Source organism: Orycteropus afer, unplaced genomic scaffold (assembly GCF_000298275.1).
Source record: "Orycteropus afer afer isolate SDZICR_OR568_19922 unplaced genomic scaffold, OryAfe1.0 scaffold00132, whole genome shotgun sequence".
Taxonomy (NCBI): Eukaryota; Metazoa; Chordata; class Mammalia; order Tubulidentata; family Orycteropodidae; genus Orycteropus; species Orycteropus afer.
Genome location: NW_006921719.1, coordinates 966,375 through 984,128, shown reverse-complemented (window position 1 = coordinate 984,128; position 17,754 = coordinate 966,375). Strand labels below are relative to the sequence as shown.

The window sequence follows — 17,754 nt, the reverse complement described above, 5'->3', positions numbered from 1 at the left end:
GCACAAGTAGTTTGCGATAGCTTACTAACCAAAAGGTTGGCAGTTTGAACCCACCCAGCAGCTCTGCTGAAGAAAGGCCTGGCAATCTGCTTCTATAAAGGTAACCCAATGGAACAGTTCTATTCTATAACACATGGGGTCACTATGAGTCAGGGACCAACTCAACAGCAGCTAGCAACAACAAAGGAGGGGAGGTCCCACTGGGAAGGCAAGACTGTGGACATAGGAGGACGACAAGCAGGCCCTAAGGACCTGGGAGGCAGGGGAAAGAACATGGCAATGGAGAGACTGGAGAAGAACTGGTGACTTGGAAATTTGTCTTGGGTCTGGCAGGGCAGGTTGCTCAGAGATGCTCCTCCCATTACCTTGGACTCCTGAGCAGGAATGGGAAGCAAGGAACTGAGTGAGGCTGGTTGGGATTCCTGGAGGACTCCACAGCCCAGCTTTCTCCTTCTTGGGCCTAGCCCCAACTCTAGGCTTACAAAGTCTCCAAGTCCAACTTTTGTGTTTATACTAGTGTCTCCACTCTGGGTCAGGACCCTCCCTATCCACAGGGGACGTAAAGAAGAAAGGATGGAAAGAGGAAAAGGAAGGAGAAAAGGAATCTGGCTGTGGAGGAGAGGTTGCGTACTCCAGATGGCCTCAACCTTTGACTCCAGGCTCCCCTTACAGTTTCTTGGAGAAGTTCCTACTCACACAAGTCTTGGCACTGTGCCTTCAGTGGATACCAAGGACTCCTTTGCATTTCTACATTTTTATATTTTTAATTGACTTGACACCATCGCCTCGAATCCTGGTATTCATGGGATAGCTCCATGTATTTTTCCATTTAAGGTATTTTAGTGACAGCCCATTCTTACTAGCTCTATATTTAAATCATGTGTTTACTTTACCTTTAGGTCCCAACCCAGTCCTATATAGGATTAATGACCCATGAGGAGGACTGCACAGGCTTTGCTTGGTTCCTGCTTTCAAATACAGTTTGAAGAACTTGCCTGCATCTGACATCCGGGTCAGGTTTCTATAAACAAGCTCACCTCTGGAAGTCATCAGAAAATTCTGGCCCTGGGAGGCTGGTAACTTTCAGCAAAGAAACCCCAAATATGCAGACTCAGAGTTGCTCATAAAAATGATATGAAGGGATTGCTACATCACTTAGCATAGACAGAAGCAAGGACTTTCCAACAGCACGTGCCAGAGAGGCTGCGATTCTGCCCTTGCAAAGTCTTTTATAAGATAAATGTCCATTTGGTTTGGGGGTTTCAGGCCTGGGTATATCTCGTGTCCTGACTATAGTGACAGTAATTATATTTTCCTAGAGAAAGAGGGACAGGAAGGGCTGATCTTAGCACCAGGAGAATTGGGCCTATCATGCTGCTTCCTGGCTCAGAGCATTGCTCTCTGGCTTGAATTTTCTTCTGAGCAGAACTATCTTGAGAAGGTAGAGAGAGTCTCCTCACTGCTGACCCAGGCTGTGGATTTCTGAAGAACTGAACAGCTCATCATGATGACAGCTCATCAGCTTTCCAAGTCTCCCACTCCATTCTCCAGCTACCTGGTTGTCATCCAAACTTTGAAATCCTCTAGCAAATGAAAGCCTATGACTCCTCAAAACAGTTCTGCTGCTCTGTTGTTGAAGAGGCCTGGCTTTTAGAAAAATCTATCCCACACCAAACCAAATCTATCTTTTAGGACCCACGTAGAACTTGTCTGGTAGTGCGGTGGTTAAAGGACTGGCCTGTTAACCAAAAGATCATTTGTTCAAACCCACCAGCCACTTCTTGGGAGAAAGATGAGGCAGTCTGCCTCCATGAAGATTTACAGCCTTGAAAACTCTATAAGGCAGTTCTACTCTGTTCTACAGGGTTGTTAGGAGTTGGAATCAACTCAGTGGTAGTGGGTTTAGAATGAACATAGCCTGTTGGGTGCATGGTGGTCCCAAGAATATGTGACAACACCTCTCATATTGTCCCCCCCCCAAGTATGTTCCTATCTCCTAGTCGAAAATTTCAATCTGCATGTGACATGGCTTTAGATTTTGTCATCTTCTTGGTTCTTCTACATTACAGGTACTTTGGCCTGACTCTATCATCTACCATCCTCAGAAGTCAATGAATTGTTCCAAGTGGGTGTTGTAGTCAGAGAGGACTGAGACCCACAGTCCTTCATCCTGGATACTGAATTCCCATCAGTGTAGCCCAGGACCACATTTTACATTTTGATGACAATGTCACCTTGTTGGCTCATACTCAGCAATGTTTTTCTTGTTCACTTTCTCTCTTTCCATTTCAGATTTTATGTTACTGCTATTTAATCTGTATTGCTTCAACAATTTCTCGATAGACAAAAGGGAAGCCATATTCAGGAGGTAGAAATCATCACTTAGTACCTTCTCTTCCATTGCTACTACTAGGTTAAGGCATGCAGAATAAAGAAGCCACCATGGTTGCAAACCTACTGGCCTATAGGCAGGGTCCTTCCACTGTGGTCCAAGCCGCCCGGGCCCCAGATCCTATTGTCCATCATCTCTGTCCCAACATTGCCACTCTCGCCAACAAACAAGCTGTTCTTTATCTCCTGCTTGGAGCCATCATCATATGGGAAGGTTCCACCACTGTAGAAAGAAGATGTTTGGCATGACATGTCCAGAGACAACCTCCACAAAAGGACCAAACAAAATGACAGCTGTTCTTACCTGGCCAGAGTCAGGCCAATGCCATTGTCAGCAAACCTGTGGACAAGAGAAGACAGTCAAAACACTCTCTCACTCTTCATTCAGTGAAGACATGGAGGAAAGGACTCTTCCCTGTCTTGCAGTCTTACTGTTGATACTGAATGGGGGAAAGAACTTATATAAGCAGACAGCTTGTGGAGGGAGTTGTGGCTCTCCCATTCTGTACAATCAGGGGATATTCTAGGCCTTCTTCCATTCAGTCTCTGTGAACCCAGTGGTTCTCAGTGTTGGACACTGCATTGTGTTAGTAGCCTGCAAACTGGGTTTCTTGTGTGTCCTTCTCCCAGTCTACCTCTTCCAGCTGCCTGTCTCTTCTAGTCCCTGTCCAGAATGGCCAATGGCTGTCTACGGAGACCCTACATCAGAACTCAGTGTTCCTTGTCCTCTTCATTTGGATTTTAGAGTCTGATGAACCAGAGTCTCAAGTCCCAGTTCAACCGTTTATGAGTTGTGTGACCTTGGGAAATTGACTAAACTGAGCTTCACTTTACCATCTCTAAAATGGAGATATAATTCATATCTTTGAGAAGTATGGTAAGAAATAAATTAAACTAAGGGCTTGGCACATTATAGGTGCTCAGAATATGCTGGTTTCCTTCCCCTCTTTCATGTCCTGGCATGAGGCCTTAAAAAAGCCAAGCTCAGTGACTAATCAAAAAAACCAAACCCACTGCCATCAAGTTGATTCCAACTCTTAGCAACACTATAGGACAGAGTACAACTGTTGCATAGGGTTTCCAAGGCTGTAAATCTTTTTTTTTTTTTTTTTTTTAATTGTCCTTCCCTTCCCTTCCCACCCTACTCCTCAAAATTTTAAAAAGAATATTTTTTGTTCAACTTCATAGAAAACTATAGGGAACTTTTATTTTTTGCTGTCCTGTGATCCTCTCTATTGCCTCTACCCCATTGTCTCTCTTGGCATCAGTCACCTCTCTGTATCTAGCACTTGCCCACTTCAGCACCTTTGCACTTGCTCTTGGTTGGCTCTACCAGGAACTCTCTTCTCCTAGCCAAGGCTGTAAATCTTTACAGAAGCAGACTGCCTCATCTTTCTTACATGGAGTGGCTGGTGGATTAGAACAGATGACCTTTTGGTTAGGAGCCCCAATGCTTTAACCCCAGTGCCACCATAACTCCTTAAGCCTGGTGGCTATTCAGGGGCAAATCGTGACCCATAACACTTGGCATTGCAGGCTAAAGTCAATATGTTGATTTTAGTGGTTTTGGTCACTTCCTGACACCATTTTATGTCCCTATCTGGTTGGGAATCCCAGAAAACCAAATTTCAGTATGTATTGGTTACTCTCTCCCTTCTTGCCTCTCTCCATGCCCAGGGGAAGGGGGTCACCCCCTCTTGTGTGAACCCCACGAGCTCCCAGCTCACCGGCAGCTGTCCAGCCACACATCCCCGCCCCGCAGCCAGGCCCCATGGTCCTGGTTCTTGTAGGCAATGAAATGCTTGATGATGGCTGGCTCCCTGGGCTTCAGTGGGTCGGCATCTTTGTGAGGGCTGTATCTAGAACACACCAGTGGAATGGCACAGTTAGTGGTTTGGGGGAACTCCTGGATTGGATTCTTCCTAGGTTTTGTGAGCTCCTCTCTATTCAGAGTGCCCAGGAAGACACCAACTAAATGAAAACCAATGGCATTGCCTGGGCTCAGGATTGAACTATCTGAGCTCATCTCAGAAGCAAGAGGAGATCTTTTCTCCAGGCCCAGCCCCATGCACAAGACAGACACTGTCACTACTGTTGTCCATCAGCACCATAGAAGACCTCTCCCCAGGAGGGGTCATAGAGCAGAGGAAAGTTCTGACAGCTGTCCTAAATCAGACATGAAATGTGGCTCATGTGGCCTGGGGGGATAGTCTTGAGACAGCCAGTTCTCCTGCTAATTGTAGGTGACCTTGAGCTGATGCCTTTTCTGGGCCTCAGCTTCTCAGCCACAAAAAGGAGTGATAAGGCTGATACTCATGGATGTCCGGGCCTGTGAAAGTCTTTCATAAACATCATCATGTCACTAGCATTACCCACTTTTGATGGAGACCAAGCAATTGATCTCTTAAAAGGGTATTGGTTTTGCTAATTACCTTGAGGTTGGGACAGAACCTTTTAAAAGCAGCCCCTGGCCTTCAACCAGGCCCCAGATTTATTTATAGGCATAGTCTACACATTGCTGCCCCTTTATTTGATATTGAAATTGCTTTCTTCTTTTTCTCTTCACCTTCTTAGTCTAGCCCAACTTGCTATGGCCCTGGTCATGCCTGTTGACTTTCCAGGGACTGGCATTTGCTGAGGGATCTAAAAAGCTCTGGGAATCTATTCTCTTTGGCTGCTGGAACCTGAATTCTATACTTTTGAGATTTTGACTTTGCCTTGCTCAGATTTTCACCATGACACTCACAGTAACTAGCTCAATGCCAGGCAAAGGAAAAATGTTCAGCAGATCCTTGCTGAATGAATGAATGAATGAATGAGTGAGGGAGAGTAAGGACCTGGGTCAAGAGGTCAATGTAGAGTATATGCATTCCTGAGGGTTGCTAACCTGGCAGAGATGATGGAGAGGAAGGGCCGCTTGTCCTTGGCAGAGGCCTCGGTAGTCTTGACTCCATTGTCTATGATCATGCCAGCCTGGGGAGAGGAGACATAGGGACACATCAGTTTCAACTGCAGGCTACAGGCATCTTCTCACACTCAGCCTCATTACATACTCCTGAATGTTCCAGGAAAACCAGCTCTGGTCTCAGGCTGCATTAATAGAAGTAGAGATTCTGCAGTGTGGGAGGTGAAGAGCCTGTCCTGTTCTGCATTGCTCAGACCAAATCTGGAATAAGGTGTTCTCTTTGAGGTACAAGTGAGGAAACTGAGGTCTAGAGAGGTTAAGTAACTTGTTCAAGGCCGCACAGCTAAGTCCCAAGAAACAAAATAAAAAGAAACAGAGGACAGAATGCTACCTGCACCTTCCTTCAGAATCAAGTCTTGATTTTCTTTAGCTTAGTCGACACTAAACCCATCCCCACCAAGTAAATGGCAAAACCAAACTCAGGTGCCTAGCTCAGGTGACACCAGTAGGAGAAGCCCTCCTCACATCAGCCTGAGTGAAGGCACACCTTCCCCTTAGGACTCTGGCCAGATGCTAAGTCAATGCTGATTCAAGAACTGCCCAGGAGCTTATTGTGAAGAACGCCAGTGGCCAAGAGCCTCGGAAGGCTGCTCTGTTTCTAGAGACCCGTGCCAGGAATGCAGTTGTTCCCATCAGTAGCCAAGTGGCTGTCCCAGCACTAATCAGCTGCAGCCCTAGGCCAGGAGAACCAATAGGCTGGCCAGAGAGGTGCAGTCTGGAAAGACTTACCCGGTAGTTGGAATGTGCTCGATTGTTATGGAATTTTCCCAGTGGAATGTGCTCTGAATAACCTGGGGAGTACATTCCCACCGAGGGGCCTGTCGGTACATGGTGGAAAATGAACCAAAATCCAGTTTCCTGTTGGGGGAGGGTACAAGGGCACAGAATTCAGCACCAGCTCATCAGGGTGACCAAGTGGCCTATGCAAAAGGCAGATCTAGTGCTATCACTCAAACAGGACTGTCCATCCCCAAACACAGCTCCGTATGGTCTAGGCCCAAAAGGGATATAGAGAAAAGTATGAGGCAAATGTACTTAGGGCCCACCCTGACTGTTAAAACCTTTTGTAGGATCCTACTCCAGTGGCTAAAAGGAGCTCTGGTAGCATAGTGGCTAAGACACTTGCCTGCTAACCAGAAGGCTGGCGGTTCAAACCCACCAGCCACTTCTCGGAAGGAAGGTTGGGCAATCCTACTTCCGTAGTGATACTGCCTCGGAAACCCAAGGAGGGGTCGCTATGAGTCGGGGTCGACTCGACGGCACATAAAAACAACAACAACAACTCCAGTGGCTAGGAGCTCTGGTAGCATAGTGCCTAAGGCACTTGCCTGCTAACCAGAAGGCTGGCAGTTCAAACCCACCAGCCACTCCTCGGAAGGAAGGTGGGGCAATCTACTTTCGTAGTGATACCGCCTCGCAAACCCAAGGAGGGGTCGCTATGAGTTGGTTCTGACTTGACGGCACATAACAACAACAACAACTCCAGTGGCTATGGGTTCTGAACTGCTGGAATTCAGCATCACTGCAGGATTTAGACTCCTGCTCCTGATACTAATGGGAGGATTTCAGAGGCTCAGTAGGCTCAGAGCAGGAAGTTCCATTGTTGGTCTTGACTTTTATTTTTCACTCTACAGATGTGAAAGCTGAGACCCAGAGAGCACCTGACTTGCTCAGAGTCCCTAGGAAGGTAAAACTCATAGAAGGGTTAGCAGGAGCACAGGCTACATAGACAGAATGTCATTTGTGCCCTGCCTACCTCTTCCCCCCATGTGTATCCCCTGCATACATTAGCTCTACCCACCTTAGCTTCCTCACTAGTCAGATGAGGGTAATGATAGCACCTACCTCATAGGGTAGATGCAAAAATTATTTTTTTTCAGCTTAGAACATATACAGTCAATTCTTGTTATTCATAGTAACAGGGGTCACTGGTAGTTCAGAGGGAGCTCTTGTGACATAGTGCCTAAAGTATTTGACTGCAACCAGAAGGCTGATGGTTCAAATCCACCAGCCACTCCTCAGAAGGAAGATTGGGCAATCTACTTCCAAAGACATTCTGCCTTGAAACCCAAGGAGGGGTTGCTATAAGTCAAATCTACTCTATGGCAGTGAGTTTGGTTTGGTTTAGTATGGTAGTTCAGAATAGAATTCTCACCTCCCACATGGGAAACCCAATTTTAATTCCTGTCTAATACTACCACCCATCTGTTAGTGGAGGCGTCAGTGCTGCTATAATGCTAAACAAGTTTGAGCAGAGCTTTCAGAAAGACTAGGAAGAAAGGCCTGACAATCTATTTCCAGTAATTACCTAGTTAAAACTCTATGGATTACAACAGTCTAATCTGCAACTGATCATGGGGATGGCACAGGACCAAGCAGTGTTTCATTCCATTGTGCATGAATTGCCACCAGTTGGCGGGGTGTGTGTGTGTGTGTGTGTGTGTGTGTGTGACTGGCTCAATAGAAGCTAATAGTAGCATGTTCAATAAAGTCCTTGGAGATAATGAATTATTGAATACCAGCCCGGTCTTGTCTGACCACAGCTGGGAACTGCACACAGGACAACTCAAGGGTTATGCCACTCTGTGCATATGCATGTCACCAAATGACCACAAAAGCACTACAGATATTGATTTAGGGGTTACAAATAAATGTAAGCAACTAAGCAAATTTGCAAAAACAAAATCCAAGAATAATGAGGATAAACTGTGCATACCAGGCACCATTCTAAGCTAAAATAATTTAATTCTAATAATGAGCTGTTACTCATAAAGTGCTTAGTACTCAGTTAACTATGATCTTTAGGATTGTGAAGTGACAGAGCCATCACTTAAAACCAAATTTCACCCTAACCCTAGTCTGGGTGTTTTTTCCTTAATCTAGTTACACCTGACTGCATAGATACCTTGACTTTGGGCTCCAAACCAAACACACACATTTCAAGGTAAGCACAAGTGTTAGTCCTAGCCATTGCCCACCCCAATCCACATCCTTACATTCTGTCAAAGAAGGGATATTTCTGCTCACCTCAGATCCTGCAGCAGCGCAATTTATGAGGTTGTTGTTGGGATTGGCCATCCAGAAGGTGGACACAGCACTAGGGGTAGGGGGCAAGAGATTGAATGGCATCATGTAAAAGGCCACCAGCTCTCATTCTGAGAGGCACATGTCAGATATTTTAATATTGGTTTGAAAAGCCTCTTATCAGAGATCTAAGAAATCATTAATTTGTTGATCTGAAACCCAGTTTTCTTGTTCAAGTGCATTGCATGTAAGCATTTAAAAATTCAGAACTTGAAAAAGGTGTGGCCCTTCCAGGTAAAAGTACTTTGAGGGAGAAGTCTGAGGTTGACTCTAAACTAAATGAAAATCTTCTAAATGTAACAATGGTTCTCTCCTCATCCAGAGCAAAGAAGAATGTAAACCAAAGACACATGGAAACAGTTCAAGGGACTGGTAGACCATGCAGTCCTCAGCCTATATGACCATGAGAGCAGAAGAACTAGATGGTGCCCAGCTACCACTGTGAACCACTCAAAAGGGATTGGTGCAGGAGAGCCTGGGTAGAGTGAGAGAACAGTGTGGAACAAAACTCAAAATCATTAAAAATAATAATTAAAAAAAAGACCAGGTTTGCTGGTCTGATAGAGCCTGGTGTGACCCCTGAGACTATGGCCCCTAGTTACCCTTCAGACCAGGAACTGAACTCACTCCTGTGGCTTCCAGTCAAGCAATAGACAGGCATATAGGGTGAACATTTACATCAGGTAGATTCACTCCTTGGAGCATCATAGGAGAACAGAAGGGGAGTGTTTGCCTAGGGAGATAGCTTGGGGGCAAGAGTGCATGAGAGGGAAGGACACAGGGAAGAGGTAACTATGGGGAGGAAGTGAGAAGACAGCCCTTACATTGTGGGGAATTGCAGTCAATGTCAGGAAACAAAATGTGTATGAACTGCTGTATGGAAAATGAATTTGCTCTATAAAATCTCACCCAAATCACAATAACAATTTAAAAAATAAACAAAATAAATGAAAATCAAAAGAGGCTGGGACAGAAGAGAAGCCAGATGATTGGGACCTTCTAAAAATTAAATTTTTATGTGCTTCCAAAGACTTCTCCAAAAGAGTCAAAAGAGAACCTACAGATTGGGAAAAAATATTTGGTAATAACATATCTGACAAGGGACTTATCTCTAGAATTTATAGAACACTCCAACACCTCAATAACAAAAAGACAAACAATCCAATTAAAAAATGGGCAGAAGACATGAATAGACACTTCACCAAGGAGGATATTCAAGCGGCCAACAAACATATGAAGAAATGCTCACGATCATTAGCTATTAGAGAGATGCAAATCAAAACAACAATGAGATACCATCTTGCTCCAGCACTAGTAGCAAAGTTCAACAAGACAGAAAATAACAAATGCTGGCGAGGTTGTGGAGAGATTGGGACTCTCATACACTGCTGGTGGGACTGTAAAATGGTACAACCATTGTGGAAAGCAGTATGGCGATTCCTTCAAAAGTTGGAAATACAAATACCATTTGACCCAGCCATCCCATTACTAGGTATATACCCTAAAGAAGTGAGAGCCATAACAAGAACAGATATATGCATGCCGATGTTCATCGCAGCACTATTTACAATAGCCAAAACTTGGAAACAACCTAGATGTCCAACAACTGAGGAATGGATAACCAAACTTTGGTACATTCACACAATGGAATACTATGCAACGCTAAAGAATAATGTAGAATCTGCAAAACACCGCATAACGTGGATGAACTTGGAGGACATTATGCTGAGCGAAATAAGTCAGTCACAAAAGGACAAATATTGTATTAGTCCGTTATTGTAAAAGTTAAGGAAAGGTTTATCTATTGGAGGACATTTTCTTTGTTGGTTACCGGGGTGGGAGGGGAAGGGAGGGAATGCTGTTAGATAGATAGAGATAAATATTGATTTGGGTGAAGAGAAGGGCAATGTACCAAATGTGAGTGATCAATATGGCAGCATTGAGGATGAGAAAGACATAGAGAGTTACATGGGCAGTACAGACAACAAATATGAACCCCTTTGCATATACAGTACTGAGTTGTCAGTGAAAGCAAACATGGGTATAGGGATGGATAGATGGGTGAACAAGCTAAACAATTAGGTATGTCTAAATGGAGAGTGTATCCAAGATCATATATAGGGTTGGCAGACAATGGGCCTATAAGTTCATGTGAATGATCAGAATTCCCAGGTGTATAGTAGAGCTGACAAGGGGCAAGGTTATGGTCATTACTTGGTCACAGCCAGCTACCCAGAGGGACCGAGTAGTTGATCCTGTGGGCTTGGGACCATAGTCGCAGGGGACATCAAGCTCAATTGGCATAGCATACTATACAAAACATTGTTCCACCTACTACTTTGGCGAGTAGCGACTGGGACCTTAAAAGCTAGGAAGCTGCCATCTAGATGCAACAACAGGTCTCTCCTCGTCAAGAAGAAAGAAGAAAACCAAAATTAATGGAAACAATCAGTCCTAGCGACTGGTACACCATCCGATCTACAACCTATACAACTATGAGACCAGAAGAACTAGATGGTGCCCAGCTACCACTGCCATCCACTTGGAAGGGATGTAGGAGATCCTACATAAAGAGGGAGAACAATGTGGTACAAAACTCAAAATCGTTTGGAGGCAAAAAAAAAAAAAAGAAGAAGAAGGTGGGGACCAGGTTTTCTGGTCCAATAGAGCCTGGTGTAACCACTGAGACTATGGCCCCTAGTTGCCCTTCAGATCTGGAATTGAACCCACAACTGTGGTTTCCAGCCAAACAAAGTACAGGCATGTGAGTTAAACATTTACCTCAAGTAGACACACGCCCTGGAGAGAACAATCATGGGAGAAGGAAGGGCTGCTTATGCACAGGGAGATAGCTCAGGGTGCAGAAGAGTATGAAGGGATGGACGCTGGGAGGAGGTAACTATGGGGAGGAAGTGGGAGGGGAGCTGCTGCATTGTAAATTTTGGTCAATGACATGAGACAAAGTATATGTGAACTGCTGTATGAAAAGTGAATTTACTCTGTAAATCTTCACCCAAATCCTAATTAAAAAAAAAAAAAAGAGGCTGGGAAAGTAGCTATTCTAAGGGAAAGTTTGACTGCCCAGGAAGTGCTTTCTCTCTTACACACACTCTCTCTCTCACATCTAGAAATGGATCCATGCAGTTGGGGTTTGTGTGCTCAGATTATGGCAGTCAAAGAGACAGCCACTTCCTTTCATCAAAGGAATACTGAGTGGCAGCAGGAAATGCCCCACAGATGAGAACAGTGGTTCTCCTTGGACAAGAATTGATGCACAGGAGGCAAACTGAAAAGGGAGAAGGCACATTCTTGCCTTCTTTCCCAGAAGCTGTGAGCAGGTTAAGGGCTGTGAGGTCCAAGTGGCTCAGAATCCCTGAGTGCAGAAGTAGAAAGATGAGCTGAGGAGCTGAGTGAGCACAGCTCACACATGCTCTCCTGGGCACTGGCCTGGGGCTGGCACATGGGTGCAGAGGGGAAGGGAGGAGCTTACTTGCAGTCCTGCCTGGGCTTGGGGATGTATCCTGGATAAGAGTCTTCTGTAATCATTTTGCACATCTTGCTATCCCGATCGGAGGGCAGGAGGGTTCCAGCCTTGACAAGCAGACCAAGACAGTGGTCAAAGGTGTTGCGTTCCTCTGGTCCATCTTCCGTGAAGAAACAGTGGCCCAAAGAGTTATAGCCCACAACATCCTTGATCTGCAAGGGTCAACATAAGGGGATATTTTATCCAGGGTCCAATTATTCACATGCTCATTCATTCACTCAAGGAGCCCTGGTGATGCAGTGGTTAAGCACTTGACTGCAAATTGAAAGGTAAGAAGTTCAAACCCACCAGCCACTCTGCAGGAGAAAGCTATGACAGTCTGCTTCTGGAAAGATTACAGCCTTGGAAATCCTATGGAGCACTTCTACTCTGTCCTATAGGGCCACTGTGAGTTGAAATTGACTTGACAGCAACAGGTATATTCATTCACTCAATAAACACTTCAAGAACACCAGCTGTACAACAGGTCCTGTGTGGAGCACTTCTGGTGTCATATCTGGAGTGGTGATTTTTTAAAGTCCCATTCAGTCGGCAATGTTATAGCCAAGACTCCATGGGGTAGAAAGGGAACAACATGTCAGATGTGAGAGTCTGGGTCTAAGAGGAGAGAAACATGGATAGGAGACATGTGTGCCTGCTTTGGTGCAGGACCCAGACAAGAACACAACTTACTAGGGTTTAACATGGAGGGATTACACAGGAGCAAGACCAGTGAGGAAGGGTGGTGGGAAGAACTTCACCTAGGAGGGAGCATCTGAGCTGAGCCAGGTAGACTTTTTATTAAGACTAGTGTTGATGTTTCTCACTGTGGCCTCACTCATGAATCTAAGTAGGCTTGTCAGCCCACACTGCACATGGGCCACATTTACAGTCCCTGGGCAGAGAACCAGAAAGGGTTGTAATCTCCAGCTCTTCACTTTCCTCTGGGAATCACAGAGTCAGTGTGGGAAAGCAGGAAGATCATTGGGATGGACGTCATGGAAGCAGGGATGCTGTCTTAGTGGTGCGTCCAACCAGCACAAGGATCTCAGACTAGACTCCCAGTCTCTCTTCAACTCACTTTACCCCACCACACAATAGAGGACTTGAACTCCACCAACTGTAAGCTTTTATATGCATTGAATTGTGTCCCCAAAAAAGATACTTTGGAATCCTAACTCCTGTGTCTGTGAATGTGATCCTCTTTGGATATAGGAGCTTTTTTTTACTGTCAATTAAGTTAAACAAGGCCCTACTGAATAGTGTGTTCTAATCCTGATCCTTTCTGAGCAGTGACTTGTAAAAGTGGAGAATAGACATTAAACCACCATACAAGGGAAAGACAGATGTGTCCAGTGAGGATCCAGCTACAAGCTAGAATCTGAAAGGCACAAAGAAAGATCATCCCCTAGAGCTGACAGAGAGAACATAGCCCTGAATTAGACTGATAGCCTCCAGAACCGTGAGAATAAATTTCTGTTCTTTAAAGCTACCGACTTTGTGGCATTTTGTTATGGTAGCCCTAGGAAACTAAGACAGGCCCCTTCTGGGTCAGAATCTCTATGAATTCATCAATCTCAGAGCTAAAAGGTCCTCAGAAGGCCACTAGCCTGAGCCCTACCTCCCTGTCTGATGCTGGACTCTGTTCAAAAGCATTGTTGATAAATAAGCATTCAGTTCCTACCTGAACACCCCAGAGATGAGATGTTCATTACCTCGCAATGTGGCCTGTCCCACGTGGGACACTGAGGATGGTAAGAAAAACTTTACTTGTTCTAACTAAAATCTTCCTTCCTCATCCTTACCCATGGGTCCTGACTTCCCAATTACATCAGCAAACGAGGTGAGCTCCTGCTTCACTATAGCATTTGTTCAACTCACACGTATCAGTGTACCTACTACAATGCCAAAAACAAAAACAAACCAAACCTGTTGCCATAGAGTTCATACTGACTCATGGTTCCATGCATTAGAATAGAACTGTTTCATATGGTTTTCTTGGCGGTGATCTTAACAGAAGCAGATTGTCAGCCCTTTCTTCTGTGGTACTGCTGGTTGGGTTTGAACCAATCTTTAGGTTAGTAATCAAGTACAAACTGTTTGTGTCACCTAAGGACCTTAGCACCACGCCAGGCCCTGGAAATCCTTATCATCCATAGACAACTCCCCCCACAGGACTGTTAATGTCTTAAGGGGCTGCCCTGGACATTGTAGGATGTTTAGCAGCATCTCTGGCCTCTATCCACTAGATGACAATAGCAGTCCTACCCTAAGCTGTGATAACCAAAAACATCTCCAGGCAATGCCAAATATTTGCTGGGGGGTGGGAAGACAAAATCATTATTTTCAGAAGCACTGATTTAAGGTTAGAACCCCAGTTCCCTCTAAAGCCTTTCATATGACAGAGCTAGTCTACTCTCCCAACACCCAGGCAACCTTTCTTGGGAAGCATCTGGTAAACAGGTCCCTCATGTCCCAGCATTGGGCTGGCTCTTATACCTTTTAATCTTACTTATGTCTCACAGAACTTTCTAATAATTTTTTTCTTTCTTTTAGAGATGAGGAAAATAATGCTCAGAGAAGTTAAGTGATTTGCTTAAGGTCACACTCAGGTTATAGATACAAAACCAGGAATGGAAATTCAATTTTCTAATGGTGCCCATTCACTCTATCAGCGTTCTTGTTTTAGGAAATCTTTCTGTTCTCCTGAACAGCGTCCCTCCCTTAATCTTTGGTAATAGTCAAGGGCATTATCCTGACTCCTATTCAGACCCTCAATAAGCACTTCAGTCAATACCAAGGTCATTGAATGGGGCTGCTCCCTTTCTTCCTGTGAAAAGCTATGAAAGTTTGTTATAAATAGCCTGGAAAGACAAGCATTGGAGGGAAAAACAAGGAACATAGGCTGTTTGAGCTGGCAGGGACCTCAGGGATCAAGTCTAATGCCTTCACTTTAGAGAGGAGGACAATGATGTCCACAGAAGGGATGTGGAGCTTCTGGAGCACTCAGTGGCTATGTGTGTGGGGGAACATTGTTCTGACCCAGGCCTCCTGCCTCTAGCCATGACTCTTTTTCAATCTTATGCAGCCACTTGCCCACTATCTGGACTATACATTGGATGGCTCTTCTTTGAATGGGAATGAATAATGAATTTAAAAAAAAAAAAAAAAAACCCAACCAGTCAATTCTAACTCATGGCAACCTCCTGCATGTCAGAGTAGAACTGTGCTCCATAGGGTTTTCAGTGGGTGATTTTTCTGGAAGTAGATTGCCAGGCCTTTCTTCCTAGGCACCTCTGGGTGAACTCAAATAACCAACCTTTTAGTTAGCTACTGAAAACCATTAACTTTTCGAGCCACCAAACCAAACTCACTGCCATTGAGTTGATTCTGACTCATAGTGACCCACTTTGAATTTCTGAGGTGGTAAATCTTTGTGGAAATAGATTTTCCAGTCTTCCTTCTGCAGAGTGGTTGGGGGGTTTGAACCACCAACTTTCTGGTTAGCAGTCAAATGCCTTATGCACTATGCCACCGGAGCTCCTTTTTGAGCCACCAGAGACTCCAAAGAAGACTTGTTGTTGTTATTATGTGCTGTCGAGTCGGACCTGACTCATAGTGACCTCTCCTTGGGTTTCCGAGGCAGTATCACTATGGAAGTAGATTGCCCCATCTTCCTTCCAAGGAGTGGCTGGTGGGTTTGAACCTCCAGCCTTCTGGTTAGCAGACAAGTGTCTTTAGGCACTACGCTACTAGAGCTCCTAAAGAAGACTTAGGCACATTCTTATTCAAATACCTGGGAAAGAAACTCCCTCTCAACACCCTTGAGATGTGCTACACAGAATGCCTCACTGAGAGGAAGGAAAAAACCTGTTGGTCGGGTGTCAGATGGTTTACATACATCATCTCATTTAATCCTTATCACAACGATTATCCCTTTCTGCAGATGATACTGAGATTTAGCAACCTGCCTAAGAGCACTTCCTTTGCAGGGACAGAACAAGGTCTTGACTTCCGATGTGTCTGATTCCATAACTTGAGTACTAATCAATACTCAACAGTGTCGAGAGGCAGGGGGGACATCTCACCTTGGATTGTGTTTCTTCCTTTTCATTAGAAGTGGGGTGGAGAAGGTATATAGGGTCCAAAGAGAAGCATTATAAGGTAGAAGAAAGCACTGGGTTGAGGATAGAAGGTGTAAGTTCCAATCTTGGCTCAGCCACAAACTTAATGTGTCACTTGCCTGAGTGTCTCCTGTGTGGCTGGGTGACTTCTAAAGTCCCTTCCAGCTCTAACATTCTAAAATTGTTCCTTATTAGAACATTTCCAAGGATTAAACATTTAAACTGTAACACAGGTTGCAAATGGATAAACGAGACACATACAAGCTATGGGTAGCCTCAGGTCCCTATGCACACTAACCAGAATAATGTGTCATTCTCTGCACAAATTCCATTTTTCCCTTTGTTATTCTAGATATCTTTCCTGTTCATGGCTGGAAGTCATAAATGCAATCCCTGAAAGCTATATGAAATCTTCCACTGCTCTTAGGTAGACTTTAGGCATGCAATTATGAAGGAGAAAATTCCTCCGCTCTGTTCGGCAATTGAAGACTCTTTCAATGAGTGTGACCATTTAATTCATCATCTGAACCAGGGCATTTTCAAGAGTGAAAGGGACACTACTAGTAATTATGCTGGGGCAACAGGAATAAAATGGACTGTCCTGTGCAAACCAGGGCACATTGTCACCCCAGTTGTTTGTAATGATTTCCACCATCAAGCTGTATAAGCAAGAAAAATAAATCACTTTTTAAAACAAATACAAACAGGAATTGACTATACCCATTTCAACTGTCCAAGCAGTTCTGGTGGTGCAGTGGTTAAAGCACTCAGCTGATAACCAAAAGGTCAGTGGTTCAAACCCACCAGCTGCTTGCTCCACAGGAGAGAGATGGGGCAGTCTGCTTCCATAAAGATTTATAGCCTCGGGAACCCTATGTAGCAGTTTTATTCTATCCTATAGGGTCAATAAGAGTTGGAATCAACTCAATGGCAGTGAGAATTATTTGTACTTTCTAGGGGTGTGCGAAGAAGAGTCGATGCTTTTGAGCTGTGGTGCTGGTGAAGATTACTGAAAGTACCATGGACTGCCAGAATAACTAACAAATCTGTCTTGGAAGAAGTGCAGTCGGAACGTTCCTTGGAAGCCAGAATGGCCAGACTTTGTCTCACCTACTTTGGTCATGTTGCAGAAGGGATCATTTCCTGGACAAGGATATCATGCTTGGTAAAGTGGAGGGTGAGTGAAAATGGGAGAGGCCCTCAATGAGATGGATTGACAGGGTGGCTGCAACAATGGGCTCAGATATAGCAAGGATTGTGAGGCTGGTGCAGGACTGGGCAGTGTTTCATTCCGTGGTACATAGGGTCGCTATGAGTCGGAGCCAATTCGATGGCACCGAACAACAACAACAAGAGGGGTGCATGTGATATCATTCACATGAGTGAGAAGCTTGACAACAAATGTGATCTTCCTTAAAGGAAGACTGGAATCTTCAAGCTTATTTATTTATTTATAGCTGCTAAAGAGAAAAACCTTGGAGTCAGAGGACATCTGTTTACCTTTGTTCAGATGAGTCTCAATGAATTTTTGAATATGCAAATAGAAGCTGGCAAAGGAAACAGAGAACCAAACTACTTTGTCTATCTAATAAGGAAAGAAAAGAGTTCCTAAGGAGAGATGAGAGAAGGGAAGGAGAATCAGGAGGAAGAGGCAAGAATTCAACAAC

General features: G+C 44.6%; 1 protein-coding gene across 1 annotated transcript in view; it reads right to left on the bottom strand.

Moving 5' to 3' along the window:
- Positions 1–17,754, bottom strand: part of LOC103200570 (cell migration inducing hyaluronidase 1) — an 81,542-nt gene that overhangs the window by 20,736 nt on the left and 43,052 nt on the right. Inside the window, exons 13-19 of the mRNA XM_007945089.2 lie at positions 11,931–12,136; positions 8,384–8,453; positions 6,086–6,214; positions 5,279–5,364; positions 4,119–4,250; positions 2,696–2,731; positions 2,459–2,614 (exon numbers count right to left, since the gene is read on the bottom strand). Of these exons, the coding sequence (XP_007943280.1) occupies positions 2,459–2,614; positions 2,696–2,731; positions 4,119–4,250; positions 5,279–5,364; positions 6,086–6,214; positions 8,384–8,453; positions 11,931–12,136 (815 nt within the window). The remainder of the gene's footprint in view (positions 1–2,458; positions 2,615–2,695; positions 2,732–4,118; positions 4,251–5,278; positions 5,365–6,085; positions 6,215–8,383; positions 8,454–11,930; positions 12,137–17,754) is intronic.